This window comes from Rhinopithecus roxellana, chromosome 6 (assembly GCF_007565055.1).
Source record: "Rhinopithecus roxellana isolate Shanxi Qingling chromosome 6, ASM756505v1, whole genome shotgun sequence".
Lineage (NCBI taxonomy): Eukaryota > Metazoa > Chordata > Mammalia > Primates > Cercopithecidae > Rhinopithecus > Rhinopithecus roxellana.
The window spans coordinates 75,873,373-75,897,937 of NC_044554.1; the positions used below are offsets into that span (position 1 = coordinate 75,873,373).

Genomic DNA, 24,565 nt, shown 5'->3' on the forward strand with positions numbered 1-24,565 from the left:
ATATTGAAAATTACCTTGCTTACCTGGTAAAAGGACAGTGTTTATGTATTTGACTTAGCAAATTCTGAAGAGGGAATTGAAAGTCTGGAATTATTTTTTTAAATCCAACTAATGCGGTCTACTCTGTACAGTACAAATGGATGGCTGAAATTTCTTTTGTGAGAGAGGTGGTATGTTGATTAAATATGAAAACTCCATAGGACTTCTTTATATTTTTATAACCGTCTTTTCAGAATCAATCCACAAGTGCCTCAAGTCCATAACACAGCATTAGTCAGTTGATTCTTATGAACACGGAGTAGTTCTTTTCATGTCTGTGTATCTAGCTCCTGCTGGAAAGATTGCTTAATACCGTGCTGTTTAAAAGCAGAATTTTAATCTCGGAAGGACAGGGAAGAGAGGTCATAGGTGAAATGGGACTAGAGGACTGCCTCCTCACTCTTCATATCCAGCCTGTCAGCAGCACCTGACACTGCCAAATAATTTTTTAGCCTTTTGCAACTTAATTCTGCACAACTCCCTTACTATTCTCCTGTGCATCCAGAGTAAGCTGCCTCTCTCCATGAGGAGTGAGTGGATGTGAATCTAAGATACTGAAAGCACCGTGAGTGGGCACAGGAGTCACAGTGTGTTGGTGCTAGACCCAGATCTACCCATAAAGTATGAATTTGGGTACTTTACTTTTGGTCTTGTATTCATCTGTGAAATGATTAGACTGATATCAAATGATTTCATAGTAAAAAAAAATATGATTCTGTGACTTTCATGTTAGTACTGTGACTTTCTGTTTGTACATTGGTTTTGTAAACTTAGTCCATTGTAAGGCTTAATAGGCTCAAGTACTCAGATGTGATATTTCACGTCTGTGCTGGCTCTTGAAATGGTCTTACTAGCATACCTAAAAATGGGTATAAGCGTACTAAAATTTTAAAATATTGCACTTTTCAAAAAGTAAACCTACTTTTATACACAAACATGCACATTACTATTGATGATATTTCTTTTAACTTAAGCATTTGGTAAATTCACATTTTAGTTTAAAAAGTGTTAAACTTATTTGGAATGTCATCAACCTCTGAATTTAAGTTATTTTCCCCCATTTTTGCCTTGTAGGGGATTTTATTTGCTTCTCCTGAGTGTTTAAAAGGTCCACTTGATTTAATACGTCTGTGGCTTCATGAATCTGCCCGTGTTTATGGAGACAAACTGATAGACACAAAAGATTGTGATTTGTTTCAGAAAAAAATGCTGGAAACTGCTTATAAATATTTTGAAGTAAGTGTGTGAATATCAGAGGTCTCTACTTACTCCAACACCAACTGGGTATTGGGACCAAAGTTAGATGAGGATATGAGAGAGGTGCACAAGGGCTTACCTTTTTGCAGTGGCTTTGACTCCAGAATACACTTGATCTATACTTGGGAACATTCCATCCACGTACCCATGCATGGGTCTGCAAACATTTCTCTTGCTAGGCCATGCTGCCCGCAGCTGGACCTCTGTGGATGGTTGACATGCCATATTTTTCTCTTTCTCGTCCTGCAGGGTATAGATAGTCACATGCTACTTCGACAGCCCCTCATCTATTGCCACTTTGCTAACAGAGGGAAGGACCCACATTACATGCCAGTGAAGGACTGGAAAGTGCTGAAGATGATTCTTACGGAAACCTTAGACAACTACAACGAACTAAATGCTGCCATGCACCTAGTTTTATTTGAAGATGCGATGCAACATGTGTGAGTCACGATGCTTTTTCATAAAAGGAAGAATGGCTGGGTATCCACAACTGTCATTTTTCAATAGATCATACTAAGCACTCTGAACCAGCAGTTCTTATCTGCTGTTTGACATATAATTTTAAAGTATAAGAGGGTTGCTTTTTAATGTCACATTCTTAATAATGTCTTACATAGGCACACTGTTTTCTGAGATGCCATCATATCCATTATTTTACTTGAATATTAAGAAAGTGGAAATGTAAATTACTTGTTCAAAGTCACATAGTTCATAAGGGACAAAGGACTGATTTTCATTGATTAAGCAGGTTTTGTTGAGTGCCAGCTAGGAATATTGCCAGCCGTTCAACAATTTTGTGCAAATTATTTAAAATGGGGGAGGGCTCATGCTGTGTTGGCAGAAAATTAGAAAAAGGCATCTGTCCTTGGATAGAGCATGGCTGATAAGGTTCTCGCTCACCTCCTAGACCTGGTACCTCACGTAGTGCACAGACTGTGCAACCATCTACAGCCCCCCTATCAGACATTGTTCTACGTGCTGAGATACAGCAGCAGTGAGCACAATCCAGTCCCCTCTATAGTTGAGCTTACATGTTAGCGATGAAAATGGACATCTAAAAGGACATGAACAACGAAGCAAGACAGTGAGCAAGAAAAATATCAGAAAGTGATGTGTCATGCCAAGAAGGAAAATAGGTTGATTCTGTGAAAAACACAATATGTGAATTTCCAAAGACGGACTGGGCATCTCTGTGAAGAGGTGACATTTAAAGTGAGACCTGAATGATACCTAGGTGCTGAGCATGGAAAGATCTGGAGGAAGAACATTCTAGACAGAGATAAGATTGCATCTGACCCTAAGGCAAGAATGTTTGAGATACAGAAAAGAAGACCAGTTAGGCTGCAGCATAGAAAAAAATATGACAAAAATGGAGAGGCAGGAAATGGCCTTACCAATACGGAGTATTTCCTTGTAACCAGAAGAAGGAAGTTTGATTTTATTCTAAGTGCAGTGAGAAGTGGTTGGATGGGTTTTAGCATGGGGATGACACAGTTCATTGTCTGGGCTAAACAACTTAACATTGCCACTGCTGTGTAGAAAGTTGATCACATGTTTACATCTAATACTGCTCTGGTAGTCCAAGTCACCTTCATCTCTCATTGACACCAGCAAAGACTTAAATAAGTGACAACAGCCAAAGACTTAAAAAGAAAAAAAAAAAAAAAATCATTGAAAACAAGAAGAGGCTGAGTGTGGTGGCTCACACCTGTAATCCCAGCACTTTGAGAGGCTGAGGCAGGAGGCCAGAAGTTTGAGACCAGCCTGGATGACGTAGTGAGACCCCATCTCTACAATTTTTTTTTATTTTAATGAGCTGGGTGTGGTGGTATGTGCCTATAGTCTCAGCTACACAGAAGGCTGAGGAGGGAGGCTTGCTTGAGCCCAGGAGTTCGAGGCTGCAGTGGGCTAGGATTATGCCACTGCACTCTAGCCTAGGCAACAGAGTGAGACCCTATCTCTCAAAAATAAAAGAAAAGAAGAAGGAAAATCCAGAGAAAATAAGATGTGGAGAATTCAGTTTTTAGAAGAATTAATCTTTAAACTTATGTTCAGCCCCAGAACCTACAAAAATTGTAGAGCCCTTCCTGTCATCACAACTAAGTGTTGGTAGTTTTATTGATCCCTTTGCAGTTGTGATCCTTCCTCTGATTATGCAAAGGAAGTTTCAGTTGGAATCTAAGACCGTGGTGTTAAATCAACTGTTAGCAATGCTGTCTCTTGTTGGGTTAATATACAGTCACTGTGTATGTGCGTCCTGGCTCGGGTGAAACAGAAACCTCCCATTGATACTGAGGAGATGTTTTCCCATATAATCCCTCAGTATGGAATTTTCAGTGGCCTAAAAGGTAAGGCTGTTTCTTTGATCAGGGATTATGAGCCATAAGCTGATTTACTCAGCATTAGAAGTGATTTAAGAGAGTGTCCTTGAGTGTTATAGAAAGGGACTTTGCCACTTAGTGAATCTTGTGAGGTTAAAAACCTCAAAGCATACATTAAAATGAAATGAAAACCCTGCTTTATAGCTTGGGGTATCTCTCATGTCAGAGTAATTTTATAGCTTTCCCCAAGGTTGTTTTGTTGTGTGGTCATGTGAAGTAAAATTTAATGTGATGACTGAGCTTGTAAAAATAACCTATCTTTTCTGTTATTGGAGGTTTTCAGAAAATGTTCACATGTGCTGGTCCTAATGTAAGTGATCCCAACTTAATTTTTTTCAAAAAGCACTATTTAAAACAATTTATGTAGATTATTCAGGTTCTGAAGTTTAAGTTCATTTCAGAAAAGCAACCTAGAGCAAAATGATGACATCAAATTTGGGGTGTTTTACTATCTACATGCTTATATTTTGTTTTGTTTGGTTTTCTTAATATTTTTAACATAATTATGAACTATTTATTCCACCAAACCCATCTTTTGTTAACATTAAAGCCAGTTTATTTATAGCTGTAAAATATAGCAATAGTATAAATAGATTAAGCATTCAGAATGCCTTGGATATTACAGAACAAGGGATTAGTTGGCTTGGTGGAAATTTAACTTTGTGGTACTGAATGGCTTCAGAAAATTATTCTAGAATGGTGTAGTTACAAGGGAAGGCTCTAGTGTGAAGGAAGCAAAAGTTACATTAAGAAACAAGTGCTTGATTTGCTGAGTAAGTCACACGGAGAGATCTGTTGGTCTAAACAAATCCATTCTTTCCAAAATAATTCTACAGCAAAGATTTCCAGCACAAGGCTATTCCTCCTTTGATGTCCTCATACTTGGATGCTGGTGTGGAATTCGGATCTTTCTTGCCAATCAAAATATTTTGAAGACTTTAACACAAGGCCTTTGCATATATTTTCTTTTTGGACTTTTGGTGGTGATAGCAAAGCACTAAGAGAATTCAAAATGTTATTAGCATAGGATGGTTTGTCATGGGAGCAGTTCAAGGGTGAGGGTGAAGATACCATCTTTGATGGGGAAACAAATGAACAACGACTAGAGGTTTCCAGTAAAAACTGGAATTTAGTCTCTCACTATTTATCTAAAGAATAAACAAAACAGACATAGGCCAGGCACGGTTGCTCACACCTGTAATCCCCGCACTTTGGGAGGCCACGGCAGGTGGATCGCTTGAGGTCAGAAGTTCAAGACCAGCCTGGCCAACATAGTGAAATCCCGTCTCTACTAAAAATACAAAAATTCACGGGGCATGGTGGTAGTGTCTGTAATCCTGACTACTTGGGAGGTTGAGGCAGGAGAATCACTTGAATCCGGGAGGCAGATGCTGCAGTGAGCCAAGATCACGCCACTGCACTCCAGCCTGGGCGACAGAGCAAATCTCCATCTCAAAAATAAATAAATATATAAAAATAAACAAAACAGACATAGTCCCAGGGCATTTTTGATTCTGTGCCACGATGGGCGCTTTCTTTCCCCAGGTGTCGCATCAGCCGGATCTTACGAACCCCTCAGGGCTGTGCTCTCTTGGTTGGAGTGGGGGGCAGTGGCAAGCAGAGCTTGTCCAGGCTGGCAGCTTACCTTTGTGGCCTTGAGGTCTTTCAGATCACCCTGACCGAGGGCTATGGAATCCAGGAACTTCGGGTGAGTAAAGGAGACAGGCAGGTTCTTCTGACCCTTCTGCTTGGTAGATAAAGCCGAGGCTCCCAGTGCGCCCACCTTGGCTGTGACTCCCAGATTTGGCCAAGGCCTCCCAAACCACAGGAGAGCGGGAGCTCTTTAGAGCAGTAATTGACCTTTGGCAGTTTTGCCTTTATGGTCAAATTAGTAATAATAAATTTTTACAAGTTTTATGTAGGTTTAATAACATGTAAACCTGACTTAGAAAATATTTACTTAAATACTTGCTTACACAAATGTCTTTCTATTTTCTATTAATCAAACCTGATGCTTATTGCTGTTAGTGTTCCTGTATGACAGGTTGGGGAAAAAAGACACTAACTTCACAAGTGAAAATAGATTTCTTCCACATTGGATAAGAATAGGAGAAGATGATGCAATAGGAATAACACGTTCAGGAAACTCTCGTGTGTTTTTCAAGCTTTGCTTTTTAGTAACAAATGTACTTACAAAATAGTACCTACAATTTGTGCCAAGTGATAATTTTAAATTTTAAAAAATCACGTATTTTTAATATTACTAATGAAATAAAACCCATTTTCAGTAAAATAGGACAGTTGTTAAAATGAGCAGACTTCTTTTTATGGCACTGCTTGAAAAAGGCATCAATGAATTCGCTTGTACTCAGTGAGAAGGGAGTTGGTGATCTGAGCCTGTTTTCATCTCTCTGCTGCAGTAAGCCAGATACACAACACTCATCCTTACATGTCGGAAATGAAGGTGGTGTCACACTGCTGTCCCCTAGAATGGGGTCTCTCAGAGAAGGAATATGTGAACCAGTGAAAGGCACCCCACAGTGCTATGGCGATACAGTTACTCAGTTCTCCCGGGCACTCACACACATCCTCTCAACGCGGTATCAGCATTTTAACAAAACATGAGTGATGGCCTTTCCTTACAGGTAGATCTTGCCAATTTGTACATCCGAACTGGAGCCAAGAACATGCCCACTGTGTTCCTGCTGACAGATGCCCAGGTTCTAGATGAGAGCTTCCTCATGCTGATTAATGACTTGCTGGCATCAGGTGATTAAACCAACTCATTTCTTGAAAGATCTTCCCCAATGACAAATTATCTGTAGTTTCAGTGAACTTTAAAGAGAGAGAATTCGTCTTTGAGATGTTTGCTGGGCAGTCTTTAGGGAGAAACCTATAAACCTAACTAATTTGAGGTGTGTTGCTTTCTTAGTCTGTTTATGGATGAGAAGGCCTTCAGTGAAGTAAATGTTATTCCTACACTTGTGGGTGTAGAGGATGTATTCATCATGGCTTGTATGTGTCGTATGTCTTGTAAATAAAGAAACATGACATTTCTGATTTTAAACTCATCATTTATGCTGAACTTTGTCTTGTAAAACATGTCAAATGTTTAAAAGTTATATGTAAAATTTAAATTGCAATGATCTTTTAGTAATTCTACTCATTCTTTGGGGCAGGAGAAATCCCAGATCTATTCAGCGATGAAGATGTGGACAAGATAATTTCTGGAATTCATAATGAAATTCATGCTCTGGGCATGGTGGACTCCAGAGAAAACTGTTGGAAATTCTTTTTGGCCAGGGTGCGACTACAGCTCAAAGTAAGAAATACTTACTTAATTGGCATATTAGTTAAAACCTGCTATTGCAACTATCTGGTTCTATTCTGAGTTTTTTATTATGAGTTTGAATTTCAGTGATGCATTTGGAAAGGATGTGTGCATTTTTACACACCTGTATCTGGAGTGTACCTTCCTAAAGTGTCCCATGATGCTGGGCTCCTGCAAAGCACTGCTGAGCAGTGTGTGCAGTCCTCAGCTGAAGCGCCTGTGGTCTGTGCCCTTGAGGAACTTACACAGTTATAGAACACAGGAGACATCACAAATAATTATCATACAATAGAAATGTAAACAGTGCTGTGGGATTACAGAGGAGCGCAGTATCCTTCGTCACCGGAGCTGGTCATCCTGGAGGAAATGATGGGCCACGTGTCAAGCATGGAGGAGAATTCAAAGGGAGGAGCTTTCAGGGACGGGAAATGGCATTTATATAAAGGTCAAGTGCATGGTACACATTTGGAGAAACCCAAGTTACCTCTAAAGGCCTGGAACATAGAGTTCTTATAGGGAGAGTGAGATCAATAAATCTGGAAAAGTAAATTGGAATGAGATAAGAGGTTTCTAAATCATGAAGTGAATAGTGAGGAGAGTTTTGAATTAAGAAAGTGGTGATGATGTCAGTAACTTCAGGGAAAGGAATTTAGAAGTAACACTCAGATGGGCCAGGTGCAGTGGCTCACATCTGTAATCCCAGCACTTTGGGAAGCCATGGCAGGAGGATCACCTGAGGTCAGGAGTTCAAGACCAACCTGGCCAACATGATGAAACCCCATCTCTACTAAAAATACAAAAATTAGCCAGGTTTGGAGGCATGTGCCTGTAATCCCAGCTACTGGGGGGGCTGAGGCAGGAGAATCACTTGAACCCAGGAGGCAGAGGTTGCAGTGAGCCAAGATCATGCCATTATACTCCAGCCCGGGTGACAGAGTGACACTCTGTCTCAAAAACAAAAGAAGTAATGCTCAGATGTTCTGAAGGATTACCCCAGTGTTCTTCCTCATTAGCTGCTCTGTGCTATAGTGTATCACATAGGCAGACAATATAACCAGATAATAGAACAATAAAGGTCGAATATCACAAGATAACAGGGAGAGCCTCTAAACTCGTCAGGAAGCCAATTTAAGAATGCTGCTAGGAAAATTCAGGCTTTCTGGTATGGAATGGTTAGTAATCTAGGAAAGCTGCTACTTTACTGTTGCTTCTCATGTTGTTATGCCTGTCAAGTTAGTGGCAGGCTGCGGCAGCTATAGAGCTGGAGTATTTAAGGACAGGAGATGGGGACTGGCATTGGCCCTGTATATGCCTTTGATTGGACGTTAGGGAGCAGAGTCACTAAGTTTCTCCAACATTCTGCTATTTCAAGTTTCACATTAATCTTACTAAGCAATTCTGGGCTGAGGTTAGAAGGTTAGAACTTAAGGTTCAGTTGCCCAAAGAGCTTTCTTCCCATCAAAAATAGACTAAGAATACATTTGTCAGCTAGTAACAAGGCCAGGGATTTCTTCCTGTTCCATTGTGATATACTAGAATCAAATTTTCTTTATCGAATGGGAAAACAAGTACAATGTTAGAATTTGAGGTAGTAATAGTATAAATCAGTGGTTCTCATAATCTATTGCTCAGAGCTGCAGAATCAACATCAACAAGAAACTTTTGAAAAATGTAGTTTCTCCAACTCCACCCCAGACCTCCTGAAGCAGAAACTTTGGGTGGCGCCAGAAATCTGTCTTAACAAGGCCTCCAGGTGATTCAGAGGCATGATGAAATTTAAGAGCCATTGTTATAAATAGTGCTAGAATGAACATTGTATATATCTTGCATGCTCAACTTTGCTTGCTTCTACAGGATAAATTCCTAGAATGGATATTGCTAGATTCAATAGTTACAGCTTGTGATAGTTTTAAAACATGCCTTCAAATTCTTTGATGCTCTTCTTACTCACAGGTGGCATCTAGATCCCCTCTTCTTGAATTTGGGTGGGGAGCTTATGAATCTTCAGCTAATATCCAGTATGACAGAGGTGATGCTGAGCTAAAGGGCTCAATTTTCTATTGGATTGTACATATTTTTGTCTATAAGAGTTCTATGTATTTAGGCAATTATTCTTATATATGTGTCTCATGTATATTTTTCCTATTCTTTTGTCTTTTAAATGTACTTATGGCACATGTTGGTTTATAGGTCTGTAACTCTCCAATTTTTTAAAGGTTTATGTATTAGATTAATCAGTTTTTTCCTTAATGGATCCTCAGATCCATTTCTTAGAAAAGTATTTTACTCTTCAAGATAATCTTTTTTTTATTTTTTGTTATTTATTTACTTATTTATTTTTTGAGACAGAGTTTCACTCTTGTTGCCCAGGCTGGAATGCAGTGGCGTGATCTGAGCTCACTGCAGCCTCTGCCTCCTGGGTTCAAGTGATTCTCCTGCCTCAGCCTCCCAAGTAAGTGGGATTACAGGTGCCGGCCACCACACCTGGCTAATTTTTTGTATTTTTAGTAACGACAGGGTTTCACCATGTTGGACAGGCTGGTCTTGAACTCATGGCCTCATGTCCACCTGCCTTGGCCTCCCAAAGTGCGGTATTACAGGCATGAGCAAGATAATCTTTGCTAGAAGCAGTTGGAACTCACATTGAGCTACAGTAAGAGAAAACTCAACAGTTTCTTGAAGCCTTTCACAATATCAAGTCCAGACTGGCTCAGTATTATCCTTAGAGGTCCCTTAGAAAAGATGCTCATCTCTTGTCTTTCCCTTCTGCCTGCTTTCATCGTGATGCCTCTTGCCTCCTGATCACAGGTGGGTACAGTATGTTTATGTTCCAGGCAGGGGGATGGAAGGGGAAGAGGACCTGGAGACTCTGTACCAGGAAACCTAAGCTCCTCCCCAAAACCCTAAGCTGATGTCTGACTGGCCTCAAATGTTTCCCATGCTGTCTCCAGCTACTAAGGAGTCTGCAGGAGTAAATATTTAATTTGGGGACATTGCCTTTATGAGTAAAATTTGAAATGGATTTTGGAATAGTTTTAAAAAGAAGCAGTATCAGTCATTTCAGTGCCTATATGCTTTCATGCTCTGTTTAAAACTTTGCTACCTCTGAAATATATTTTTTATTAAATATGGTGAAGTGTGAGCTGAGAGGTTTCAGGTCATTTTCCCCAAAAAGATGTCTTCTTGTCTAAACACCATGTATTTCTTCCTTACCAGCTTCAAATACCATCTTTAGTGTATGTCCAGTAGCCATATTAATTGCGTCTGTTTCTAAATTCTCTGTTCTCTTTTCTTCTTAACTCTCTGCTACTGATTTCAGCATTGCACTATAAATTAGTAAAGCTTTATCATTTATTTTCATTTCCAGTTGCTCTTTCTTGTTAAGCTTTTTCTACTTACTCTCCTGTGTTTATATGTTTGGATAAGTATTAGCATCATTTTGTCAAATTCTCAACACACTCCATGTCAACTTTGATTGAAATCATGCCGAATGCTTATTTTATATTAGAATTTAATCTTCAGGGTACAATGTCTTTTATTGCTTTTATAGAAGGATTGTTTCATAAAGTTTTGTAATGGTGTATTATTTGTATATAGGAGAGCTATTGATTTTTAACTTTATAATCAGCTACCTTACTGTCTCTCTTATAGTTTCTAATAGTTGGTTGATATCATATAGCCTGCAGGTAAAGATATTTTGTCTTTCCTGCTATTCTGTTTTTCTGCTCTCCTCCCTCATTGCATTGGTAAATATTGCAGAACATTAAGTAATTTTGATAATAGTAGGAATTCTCTCTTAATTCTTACTTTAATGGGGATGTATCTAATGTTTCACAGTTAGGTTTTCTGTTGGCTTTTGATTCAGAATATGTATCTTGTCAAAGAAGTATCAACCTAGTAAATTCATTTTCAGCATCTATTGAGATATGTATATGTTTTTTTCCTTGTACTTACTAATATTCATATAATACAGAATGATATACAGAAGTTTTACATTTTTATATTTTTATATCCATCAGCCTTTTTCTTTGTTTCCTTTGGGTCTGTGTGTAGGGAGACCTTACTGAAACTGAGGTCAGTTTTATATTCATCTCTATTGTTGTCTTATCCTTTTTATGGTCTTATTTTTTAGTATTTAACCCAATGCAAGATGGAATTTATTTTGGAGTTAGATTTGGATAATTCCCCACCCCTACCCCCCCATCATCACAGGACTATTAATTGAATGACTTATCTCTTCCCTACTAAAATGAGTAGGAGGTTGGTTTTGTTTTTGTTATGTGCTATTTTGTTTTTAACATCGAGTAGAAATAGGATATCTCTGTCAGAAGAAGGGATCCCACTTCTGATCCCCTTTGGCCTTGTCACTTAGTTCGATCCATCCTGTGGAAGGCTGATGGTCAGCACCATGACCTCTTTACCTTGAAGGAGAACTATTATGGTAAAAATGAGTAGTATTTTAGCCTGAAAATGCCAACTTCTTTCTTTTAATTTATGTATATTACCCCCACATCCTTGGAATTTTAAAGAAGAATTCCAAATTGCTCTATGTTATTTTCAGATATCATGATACTCACCAGTGTGTACTAAAGACTCAGAATTTCTGATGAGCTGATATCTCCTTTGCATACATTCCAAGCTGGACACCATGGAAAGCTTAATGTGTTACAGGGGGTTGGTGATCACACCTGGCAGGTCAAGCTAAATGATGTGAAGTTGCCACCCCATTACCCATGCTCACCACCCAAAGTCAGTTCCCACTTGGAATGCAGAGACAATGAGAACCTGTTGGCATGCAAAATGTGACCTCTGAATCCCAGAGGGCAGTTCCCATTAACAACCATCAGATGTGTGTCCTTGGATTGCCTCAAATAAGCCAATGAATAGCAATGCCAGATGCCTTCTCTCCTTCACATTTGTCTATGTGCATCTTTTCCCACACAGTTCTTATCTTACAGCTAGAATACAGAACTTCCGACTCCTCTCTGGTGGACCTTAGTTAACCCAGTAACTTTTCTTTCTTACTTTCCTTCCTGGCCATCTGATGCTGTAGTGCAGAGGACACTTGATTTATGTGGCAACCTCTGATTCCCTCCCAAGATTTTAGATATTTGCCTCGTTATCTACCTACTTAAGTGTATATATAGAGGTCCATTTCTGATAATTTAAAAAATATATGCTCATTGGAGAGAATTTAAAAATACAAAACAACATGAAAACAATATTTTTAAACTACCCTTAATAATATTGCCTAGAGATAACATATTGATATCTTTCCTCTCAGTTTTCTAAGTGCATATAAACATGAAGTATATATTCAGAACTAAAAAATTTATATTCACATCTCACGCAGTCTTCTTTAATTACCTACCCATTTCCTTTTCTGATTAGAAGTCTCCCATAGCAGGTAAAAATCAAATGATTCAAGAATTTGGTGAATGGAATGAACTATTTAACTGAGATGTACTTTATTCTAAACAACTCTTTGTAGAAAATGTCCTTTATCCATTTATAGCTTTTTCCAAATTTCCTATTGGTTTGCTGTAACTTCATATTGTTTTATATGAGCACTTTATATAGTGGATATTATTTATATGTCCAGAATGTTCTGGTTTTATGTTTCCAGTTTTTTTTTAATTTATCATAATTCTGCTAACTTTATGATGACCTCCTGTTTTACATTCATATGTATTAAAAATGTTAAATTTTTATTTTATGGCTATCATGTGTTAAGGCTTTTTTAGGAAGCAATTTTTGCACTCCATGGTTATAAAAATATTATTCTGAATTTTCTTTACAGGAATTTATAATATTTTTAATGTTCAGCCAGACAGTTTTGTGTAAATTATAAGATGGCTTTCCTACTGTTCCACCCCTGAATACCCTCAATGCCATTTATTATATAAACTCTCTTTTATCACTGATTCAAAATGCTATTTATCTCATCTATTAAATTCCTAAATATATAAGATTCTATTTGGGGCTGTCTATTATGTCCCATTAATTTGTTTCTGCATAATTGCCACACTGCATAATAAACACACATAATTGGTGTGTTTATTATAACCTTATAGTGTATTCTGGAATCTAGTAGAGCAAGATCACCTTCCTTTTCTACATTTACTTAGTTATTTCCACCTTTAATTTCCTGGATTAACTATGAAATCAGTTTGACGACTTTTTAAAAAATTCAATGAAAATGTATAGACTGATTTTGGGGGATAATGGATATAATTACAATATTGAATATTTTTATTCATTCACCTACACTGTTTTCCTTGTTATAATTTAAGGTTTATTCTTGATAGTGTGAATTCTTTCACAACACAAAGGATATTTTTCCAGATATCCTTTTATCTTCTTACTCGTTTTTATTCTGGCTGAACTTTAAAATCATTTTGCTAAATTCTGCTAATCCATTGGGAATTATTAGAATCACCTAAAATTTGTTAATGAATGTGGGAAGAATTAGCATTTTTATAATAATTGACCTCTTCCAAGAATGTGGCACATCTCTTCCTTTAGTCAAAATGTCTTTGAGCTTTGAAAAAGCAACTAATTATCTTCAATTCATTTTACACATTTCTCATTAAGTTCTTTTCTCAATATTTTATAGCATTTTCCACTCCTGCCAAATTTCTAACTGATCACTATGGACATAAAAGAAAGCCATTGGATGGAGGGAAGGAGGAATGATGAATATTTAGTTATGTGTTTGTTTTACCAACCAATTCAGTGCACACATTAATTCCACTAGCTTTTGCATTTTGTTCTTTAGAGTTTGCTGGGTAGACAGATCATCTTTTAATTTTTAATCCTTTTAATAATCACCACTTTCCTATATCTTGGGACAGTCATACTTTCTGAACAATGGTTAAAATTTTTAAGTAACTATAGTGATCATCTTTATTCATTTATTTATTTATGTAATGCGAATGCCATTAACTTTCCATCATTGAGTATTGGATGAAATGTTGACCTGAGGTATTTTAAATATTTTTTAGTAAAAGGTGTTGCAGTTTATCCTATCCGTTTTTATTAAAACCCCCTTCTTTTATCTTCTTTCTTCATCTTGGCCAGTTCTACTATGGATTTCTATTATTTTCTTTCCTTCCAACCTCTTGAGAGTGCTATGCAAGTTTTTATTCTTTTCTTCAGGTTCTTATATTAAATCAACTTCAGAGGAATTAGCTGCCTTTCAATCTGCAGGATGCTTTTCTGTTTTTCTTGGTTTTATAGTATTTCTTCCTCTGGCTCCACTTAGGCTTCTTTCCTCTTCTTCCTTCTTGAATAGTAGAGACAGCACTTCACAGCTAAAGTATGGCAACAGACAAGGTGGGTGATGTCCTCCTGGCTCACACTGCGTCATGTACAGGGACCTGAGAGTGTCAACAAAAATGTCAAGCCCACTTGTATGCAAGCAACAGATTAACACAGACACACATGGCATAAGCCAAAAGACTTAGTAGTAACGCAAGTAATTTTCAGGGTATGTTTTTCATTTTGTGTAAAACCTCAACTACTCACCTGGCCAGTGGAAAATCGGTTATCGCAGAACCTTGTCCTTGTAAGATTGTGTAGTCGAGTCTCTTCAAACCTACCTCTGGCTGAGGAGCAGAACGTTTGACTTCTTTCCCTTATACGGATAGCCATCTCAACAGCTTCATCCATGAGAGGGACACTCTTCACCCCTCCTGCCGTACATCCTGACACATGCACTAATGAGGAACAAGAAACACTCTAACAGCTGGCTTGCCCATCACTGGTTCCAGAGCTCTGTGAGTCTCTATGCTGCCAACTGTGTTTTGCTTTGCAGGACCACATCTCTCTGGATACAGTGCTCTAGTTTCTGTCCTCCCATTTTCTGTTATTATTTGATGTAAGCAGAATGAAAAGAACTTTAGAGAAAGACAAAAGGTGCAACCTTGTACTCTGTATCTGAACTTCACCCTCTTTAAGATTAGATAAACAATGAAACCTCAAAAAAATTAGGACACAAATATCAATGTTTTATTTTGCCCAGAAAAGCTTTTTTCAAACTGCTATAAGTTTACTCATTCATTTAGCCATTCATCGCTCAGCAAATATGTACTGAGTGCCCATGATGTGCTGAGTCCTTGGAAAGTGACAGAGAGCAACGGCTAACCCAGCCACTGCCCACCTAGAGCCACCTCATTCAATCCAGTAATCACACACAAAAAGTAAAATCACAACGATGTACTTGAGAGATAAAGGTTATGTAGGATAACAGAAGACAGGGCAAGGAAGATGTCACGAAAAAATAATGATCAAGAAGAGAGTTCCAAAGCATGAATAGAAGTCTTTCTATTATTTTATATTGTAAAAGGAAATTTTTACACCAGAAATCCAGTGCTTAATCCCTTGAGTAAGAATATCACTGTGTGTTGAAAATCCTTTGCATGTTGGAAAGCATGTCGTGCTTTTCTCATTTTTCTAGCATTCAGCTGTGGGGTTTGCTGGTAGAGTCTGAGGCCTGTTCTTGCAATGATGCATGTGTGTAGAGTTACCCCATTGCGTCAGCAGAAACACCGACTACTCTAACAGAGCAGCGCTGATCGAAAGCCAGAGACTTGGCATGACACAATTCAAATACAGCCCCAGCCAGAAGAAAGAAAAATAGGCATCTGATTTTCTTAAAAAACAAAACAAAACTTATACGTTGTTATGGGGCTAGAGACTGGCTTGGAACGCAGTCTGTGATCAGTGCAGGCCCTGGTGACAAGCACGGCAGCTGAGACGAGGGCTCTGCTTCCTGTCTTCCCCCTCAGGAATAGGTTTGCTCTTTGCTATCTGTTGGGATTCCACATACAGTTTTCTTTGTGAAAAGGAGACTTTTGTTCAGAAAAAGAAAAATTAACTAAAACTCCCTGATGTCAAACATTCTTCTAGCAAAAATCTGTAATGTCCAGTATTTACACAAGTCAAAGGTTATGGGAATGAGTTCATTGTGTGCTATCTAAAAGGGAAATAAATAAGAAAATGTATTGAGTGTGCACATGTTGAAGCTATTGGATCTTTAAGAACAAATTGAAATTGAAAGGTAATTAGATGGGGGGAGTGATACAGGAAGATATGAGGACCATGATAAAGTGACACTGAAGCAGTCAAACCTGGGAAGGTTTTCCACACTAAACCTCCATTCCTGCGAGGGTTTCCTCAGATTTAGATTTGATTATTCTTGAAAAATACTGACACTTTTGGGGATAAATGCAAACGTAAGTGATGAACGGAAGCTTCTGAAGTAAATATGTGGGAGGGTTACTACCATCTGAGAATAAACTATATCAACTGGCAGAAAAATACAGAGTGACTGTAGCAATTCACATTTTCATTACCAGATGAAATGGACTGAGTCCCGTTAGTGATATACAAATAAATATGTACTTACGATGAGATCTTATCTAAAAGAAACGAAAACATATTACAAAGCACGGGGAAAAGTGGATTCCTGCAAATGAGTCATAACACCTGTGTGGGCAAAAGAAAAAAAAGGAATAGAAAATTCTATGGTATGAATTCCAAAAGCAAGTTCCTGACATCCAAATGTTAGAGCTGCAGGAAGTACATAGATGGTGATTTCAGGGTTTGCTTTTTACTTGTGAGAATTTGCTTTGAGAAAAAAAGCACAGCTGCCAGAGGCATTTTTAACTTTTTTTTTTTTTTTTTCCCACTGACTTTCCTTTCTAATCCCACTGTTGGAAACTAACTTAAGCCAGTTTGCTCACTTGCAATTGTCAAGAACTTTTTGGTGGGGGCGGGAGGAGAAAGGACGGTGCAGTTCAGTGAATTTAGGTACTTCAAGGTAGATGACATCTGTTGGGTGAGGGAGAGGACTTTTTCCCCAAATCTCCCAACTCAAGGTATGCTTCCAGGAAAGGATGTCTCAGACTGAAGCCTCCTACAGAGAGTTGATTGCTGATAATAAGGAGACACACACAGAAGCCTTACAACCTGCCCTATAATCTTAGTGTAATCCCAGCTTTGTTCTTTTGGGGACCTGGGTTGCCCATCCCTGGAGGTTTCTTTGGGGCAGATGTGGCAATATTTTCATGGAAAGATTCAGCTGATCTTTTTGGAATCACATCAAAAGGCTAGACTCTTTCTAAGCATTTTACCACAGGACTGGTCAAGTTCCAAAATCCCAAGGGCCACTGTCCAAAATATAATTATTGGGATACCTTGATACTTAGATTTTTAAATTTTGTTCATACCTTGCCAGAGCTATGCACACATTTTTGGTGGGGAGATTTTGCTTCATGTATCTTGAACATTACTTATTTCCTCAGTGAAAAGTCATGTCTACCATCCATGATGCTGCCTAACCAAACATTTACGTTGATGAGAGAAGTAGTTGGCTAAGAGCTTCTGGTAGCTGGCTCTGCAGTGTGGGCTTCCATTAGAGTCCATGCAAGACTGATTAGCCACCTCCCCACCAGTCTGTGTAGCCCTTGGTGGTGTATTCCAGATATTAACCAACAGCCCCTAAGGTGTAAAATAAAATGACTATTCACATGCATATTATACTACTAGTTAAATTTTAGACAATATAACACCCTTTTAAAATTATTTATTTTGTTTTTATTTCTTATAAGCCCTTTGCTATATTAAGCTTTCATTAAATTAAGGGAAATATAATGGGAAAATTATTTGGAATGATTTTTCCCTCACGGTAATGTTCCTTGTGACAACTGGGGTTTACCTCAATTTATCTGTAAAGTAGTATAAACTGTCTTAGAAAAGAGCAGAATAACCAATGGTTTCCAGACATTAGCATGGGTTTCTGGAAAAATCTCACATGACACCACTACCAAGGAAAGCTGGATGGCAGGAGAAATTTTATGCTCAATTTTTAGCAAAACTAGAAATTACTGAGCAGTGAATTGGGTCAATTACTGCACTTTCAAGGCTAGCATGACACTCTCCTTTCCCTTCAAAGGAATTACTAATGAACAAGTACATTTCTGTAATTTAATTCCCAGAGTCTAGTTTAGCTGATAGAATTTAGATTACATATAATTATGTATTTAAAATTCTCTGAATTTTTCATCTTACTCTGTGTGTAGAGACCTAGAGTCTATGCATATTTAATGAACTGCAAAAACATGGAAAAAGTCAATGTTTCATTTAAGTATTCCTGTAGACAATTTAAAACTATCAGGCTGTCACTGTGGGCGTCAGAATCACCTGAGAGTGTTTGTTGTAGGCACACATTGCTGAGTCCCACCCCCAGAGTTTCTGATTATTTATGTCTAGCGTTAGTCCAAGAATTTGCATTTCTAACCAGCTCCTAGACAGTTCTTTGAGAAAAACTGGTCTCCATGCCACCCTCCCAGGCCCACTCACAATATGCAATTTTACATAGTGTTGTAAGGATCCTTCTTTAAGCAATAATACATAACATAGGAGAAAATATCTTCAATAATAAAATTGTAGAAAAGAAAAATAGTTCTCTAAGTGACCATTCATATTATTTTTCAATAAAAAATTAGTCCATTCTCACACTGCTATAAAGAAATACCTGAGACTGGGTAATTTATAAAGGAAAGAGGTTTAATTGACTCTCAGTTCCACATGGGCTGGGGAGGCCTCAGGAAACTTATAATCATGGCAGAAGGGGAAGCAAGAACCTTCTTCACATGGCGACCGGAGAGAGAAGTGCATGCAGGGGAAATGCCAGATGCTTTTAAAACCATCATAGCTCATGAGAACAGCATGGGGGAAACCACCCCCATGATCCAGTCACCTCCCACCTGATCCCTCTCTCGACACATGAGGATTATGAGGATTTCAACTCGAGATGAGGTTTGGGTATGGACACAGAGGCAAACCATACCAATAACGAAGGCTTATCACTCAAGTAACTCAGGGAAAGCATTTTTGTCTGAGGTTGAACAAATATGATTCAGATACAGTATTTTCTAACACATTCCTAAGATTGGATACTATGCCAGTTACAAGCATGGAAATAAGTGTAGAAGTGATGGAAATACTTGGGATCTTGTCAAATAAAAGATGCTTTTTTTCCTCTGCCTTTGCTAACATTATGTGTAAATGACATTTCTAAAATTGGCACATATGACTGATAAGTTGGGTGTGGGAAACCAACTTCTTGGGAAGAAAGGATAAATATTCAAGTATGGGGGAAAACTGATGGAAGAAACCTAAGAGTTGAGATATAAGTAAAAACTATGCATTTTAACTAAGACTTTTTAAGTTAGCACGTTAAATATTACAGCAATTATTTAGTTTGTAATTAGAATTTTATATAATGAAAAAATGATCGGTCAGCTTATGCAACATTAAAAACCATTAAACCACATACAAAAAATGAAATTGAACCTTATCTTACAACCTATGGAAGAATCAACTCAAAATAAATTAAAGACTTAAATGTAATATAGGGGAAATCTTCAGAAGATTCATCTTGTCAATGATTTCTTTGATGTGACGTCAAAATCCCAGGAAACAAAAGCAAAAACAGACAAGTGTACTACATCAAACTAAAAAGCTTCTATACAGCAAAGGAAATGATCAACAGAATGAAAGACAACCTATGTGAAATAGGAGAAAATATTTGCCAACCGTATATTTGATAAGAAATTAATATTTAAAATATATAAGGAACTCCTATAATTCAAGTTTAAAAATCTGATTTTAAAGTGGGCAAAGGACTTGAGTAGACACATCTCTAAAGAAGACATACAAGGCCGGGTGTGGTGGCTCACACTTGTAATCCCAGCACTTTGGGAGGCTGAGGTGGGTGGATCATGAGGTCAGGAGTTTGAGACCAGCCTGGCCAACATAGTGAAACCCTGTCTCTACTAAAAATACAAAAATTAGCCCAACGTGGTGGCATACACCTGTAGTCCCAACTACTCAGGAGGCTGAGGCAGGAGAATTACTTGAATTCAGGAGGCGGAGGTTGCAGTGAGCTGAGATTGTGCCACTGTACTCCAGCCTGGGCAACAGAGCAAGACTCTGTCTCAAAAAAAAAAAGACATACAAATGTCCAACAGGTATAGGAAAAGATACACAACATCACTAATCAGGGAATGCAAATCAAAACCAAGATGAGGCATCACCTCACATAGGTTAGGATAGTCATTATTAAAAAAACAAAAGCAGAAAATAAGTGTTGGTGAAGCTGTGGAGAAATTGGAACCCTTGTGCCCTATTGGTGGGAATGTAAAATGCTGCAGCTACTATGGAAAACAGTCTGGTGGTTCCTCAAAAAATTGAAAACAGAATTGCCATAAGATCCAGCAATCCCTCTTCTAGGTATATAGCCAAGGACATTGAAACTAGGATCTTGAAGAGATATCTACACTTTTATGTTCACTGCAGCGTTATTCACAATAGCTGAGACATGCAAACAACAAAAATGTCCATCAACAGACAACTAGATAAAGAAAATGTGATATATATATATACACACACACACACACACACACACACACACACACAGCACACAGACACAATGGAATATTTTCATCTGTAAAACAAAATCCTGTCATATGTCAACATGGATGAACCTTGAGGACATCATGCTAAGTGAAATAAGCCAGTCACAGGACAATCACTGTATGATTCTGCTTATGTGCAGTATTGAGAGTAGTCAAACTCCTAGAAACAGAAAGTAGAATGGTGGTTACCAGGAACTGGAGGGAGGGGAAATAGAGAGATTCCATTCAATGGGTATAGAGTTTCAGTAATGCAAGGTGAAAAAGTTCTAGAGATCTGCTGCACAACGCTGGGCTTACAGTTAACAAAACTGTACCGTACACTTAAAAATGTAAGAGGGTAGATCTCATGTTTTTTGAACAATAAAAGAAAACATTTTGATCTTAATATTTATATAGCTTGAATTGTTGAATACACATGGCATATAAAATAAACATAAAACACTTGTTAAATGAGATACTATATGGGTTCATATATGCTGGAATATTTTATGACATGGATTTTTTAAATGCTGTAGGTAAAAAAAAATCACATCCTTTGAAAAATGATTTCATCAATTGCCCGATCTCAAAGTGTTAGAGACTTAGAGGCAGCCACGGGGTTTGATATCATCAGGTCTGAGCCATTTCTAGAGAAGAGGAAACCAAGATTCTCCCTCTCAGACCTTACCCCGATTGACAGTTCTCTTCCCAGTGTCCTCACGTACACAGGGACTTGAGAAGAAAAGCAGAGAAGGAAAGGATGCTCACTGAACACCTCCTTTATTTTAGCATTTACACAGGGTGTCTCTGATGAACCTTCTGAAACACACAGGAGCTGACCAGGTGCTTCTCTCACTGAGTTTCTGTGACCCACTGTCATAGCCAGATGTCATAGCCACCCTCGGGACTCCTGACAGAATTCCTTGTGTCCCTAAAAATGTATGGAAATACATTTAGATTTAAATTAACTTTTAAATCATTACATAACTATACAAAACTTTAGATTTACAGCAGAAACTTAAAAAATTCTCAGCAAGAGAATGTTTAAACTGATTTTTTTTCTTAAAGACGAGTGTGATAGTATAAACAGAATTTTTAATTCCTTTAAAAATCTGAAGTGGGAGCTCAAGTAGATGTATTTCATTTTAAATGGAAACATAAAGATGATAAAACTTTTTTTAAAGTGTATTATGCAGCTTTATGGAGCCTGATGAATTACAAAATGGAAGGAACAGAAGATGAAAACATTGATATTATTGTATCATGGTGATTCTTTTTAATTTTTATTTTTTATTATAATGTTACTTGTGTAATGTAAATGAATAAAATTTCCCCCCATTAATGATAATCATCAAAAATGTTTGAGCACAGAGAGACAAATTTTAAGGAAAGCACACAGCAGTGTTTCTGTGTGTCCAGCTGAGCAGCCTCTTTGGACAGGTTTATACTTTGATTAGCAAGGAGGTTAATGTTGCTGTCCACTCTCTAGGACTTTAGGGTAGTTTAATGTCACGGTCGGCTGCACTCCTTTCTCTCATTGTCTAAGACTGCAATGTAATTATCTGCTCACTCATCACCCGCCTGTTTCTGCCTTGCCCCCATGTCTCCACAGATCATTTTGTGTTTCTCTCCGGTTGGTCACATGCTGAGAGTTAGAGCTCGGAAGTTCCCAGCCATAGTTAACTGCACGGCTATTGACTGGTTTCATGCGTGGCCGCAGGAGGCTCTGGTCTCCGTCAGCAGGAGGTTCATTGAGGAAACCAAGGGAATTGAGGTATGCTGTGTCAGCCTGCATCACACACACACACACACACACACACACACACACACACACAGAAAATCCTCAGTAGATAAGTACTTTCCAAAATATATCTCCTATCAGAAAGTTATCCTGATTTGTTTAAGATGCTAAACTTGTCCGTTAGTTTACCTTCTAAGGAATATGATGGCTGACCTTTTTTCCGCCATACATATTGAGGAGGATGTGCACACGTGTGTGAACATGAGCATGCACACAGCACTTGAGTATGTCCTTACTCATGCACTGACTCACTGGAAGCTCAGGATCATTACTTCCTTGAATCATAATGGGACTTACTGATTATAAATCCTTTAAGTCCAAACTAAAAGCCCAAACAGAAATGTAGTCACCGTAGCCATGCACTGCTTGCTTCTTAACCAAGTAAGGCAATGAATTGTGATTATTTTCATAGTATCGATAGTTGAAAAATCAGCCCACATATCCCATAACCAGTAAGTCAAATAATATATCTGCTTATTGTTTTACAGATTTATGGGTTATATTTGTCATTTCTTCATGATGAAATTTGTACCTCCCATGGCATTTTAAAATGGTTGTGCAAAACAAAACAACAAAAGCTTCAAACATTCAGATTCAGAGGGAAAAAGGATGTAGATATGAGGTTATCATTTAGATTTCCTGGAGATGAAGTTTTATTCATGTCTAGTGCCTCTCTGATTACATAGCTTGGAAAAGTGATTGTGGACATTTCCCAGGCAGCTTTGTCTTCTCATTCCATTGAGTGATAAGGTGAAAGGTTCCTAGAATAGGTCAGACACTGAAAGTGACTCTCAGAGGCAAACACAGAACTGGAGATATGTAAGGAATGATGTCTGTTTCTAGTTGAAAGATTATCATGAACAGGTACAACCCACTGTAGTCCCACCCTTACTCCAAAAGGCATAACTGCCGCCTTTCCAAAGCAATCCTTTTACATTTTGTTGTATATTGTATCGTTCGGCAGCCATATGGTTAAAAACCTGGTCATATTTACATATTTAATTGTTTGTATGCAGCTAGCTTTATTGTTCATAATATCATTTTCCTTTGCTTCTACTACAAAAAGAAGCAGCTATAGAGGTAAGTACACATGCAGGTATTCACAGATACCTACAGAATTTTGTGGAGGGAGACCTCTTCTCCTTTAGTCTTTTCCCAAAATGTTTATTAATCTAATTATTTGGTGCTGGATTGCTAGGGAAGAGCTGTCAAGCAATGTCTAACTTGGAAGATATATATACACACACACACACACATACATATATACACGCATACATACATATATATGCACACACACATATATTATATATATGGTAGAGGCTTTAGGATATTCCACTACCTCCCCTCTCCTTCTCTCCTCTACACTTACACTTAAAACATTTCCACAAATAAAATAAGAAATTATCTCTTCTAAAGTCTTCCAGGAACATTTTGTACTCTAACATCTGGAAAATCATTAAATATGACAAATAATTGTCATAAATATTAACACAAATTTCTTATGCAATTTCCAGGTCTGTTGCATTTCTGTCTCTAGGGCATCATTTTATCTTGTGATAGTTACAAGAAGGGTTCAAAATGCTGCTTTATTACAGGGAGAGAGTCAGTATGTATCTTCCGATAGCAACGTTCTGTTTTATCAGGCTAGTTTGGTAACGAAGAGAAAGGGACCAGAGCGCTTTGTTTCTGCATGTTGCTTTCTCAAATGGTAGGAAATTAGAGCTAGTAGCATGGTTTAAGTTGGCATTTGGCACAGTGCCTTTTGAAGTTCCTTCCCTTTGCTGCTCTTTGCAGGCTTTTTGTTGTCCAGGTGGGTACCGCTTTGAAAACAGCTAAAGGAGCTTTGATATGCCAGTGACCGTTGACATCTGCTGGATGAGGCAGGACTTGCATCATGTTAAGTGCAGAGGGCTCCTGTCAGGTGCTAAGCTCGATCTGATGGTGTCATAACGCCTCCTATAGGATGCTGAGCGCCAAATAGGAATTTTAAAAGCACTTTACCATTTCTGATGAACTGAATTGTGCCTCAAAACAAATTAGATGATTTCATTTCAGTGCAAAGTGCTTATTTAACTTCCCCACCTTCCTAATTTGTTGCGCAGGAGCAATAATTCTAATTCAAAGTACAGTGTGTCCATCATCTTCTAAAAACGTGTGGTATCTTTTCTGTAGAGGTCAAAAACAGTTTTTAAGTTTTTTGAATGAGCACAATTTGATCACTCTTTTAGTTTTAATTTCCTTTTTTAAGACTGAAAGTTATCAGCATAATTTAGGCACTTCTTAATTATTG

At 38.0% G+C, this 24,565-nt stretch overlaps 1 protein-coding gene across 1 annotated transcript in view; it reads left to right on the top strand.

The window, feature by feature from the left end:
- DNAH11 (dynein axonemal heavy chain 11) overlaps positions 1-24,565 on the top strand; it is a 417,881-nt gene that overhangs the window by 227,596 nt on the left and 165,720 nt on the right. The window contains exons 50-55 of the mRNA XM_030932862.1: positions 1,114-1,275; positions 1,546-1,739; positions 5,226-5,388; positions 6,326-6,449; positions 6,860-7,002; positions 22,087-22,248. Coding sequence (XP_030788722.1) covers positions 1,114-1,275; positions 1,546-1,739; positions 5,226-5,388; positions 6,326-6,449; positions 6,860-7,002; positions 22,087-22,248 — 948 coding nt within the window. The remainder of the gene's footprint in view (positions 1-1,113; positions 1,276-1,545; positions 1,740-5,225; positions 5,389-6,325; positions 6,450-6,859; positions 7,003-22,086; positions 22,249-24,565) is intronic.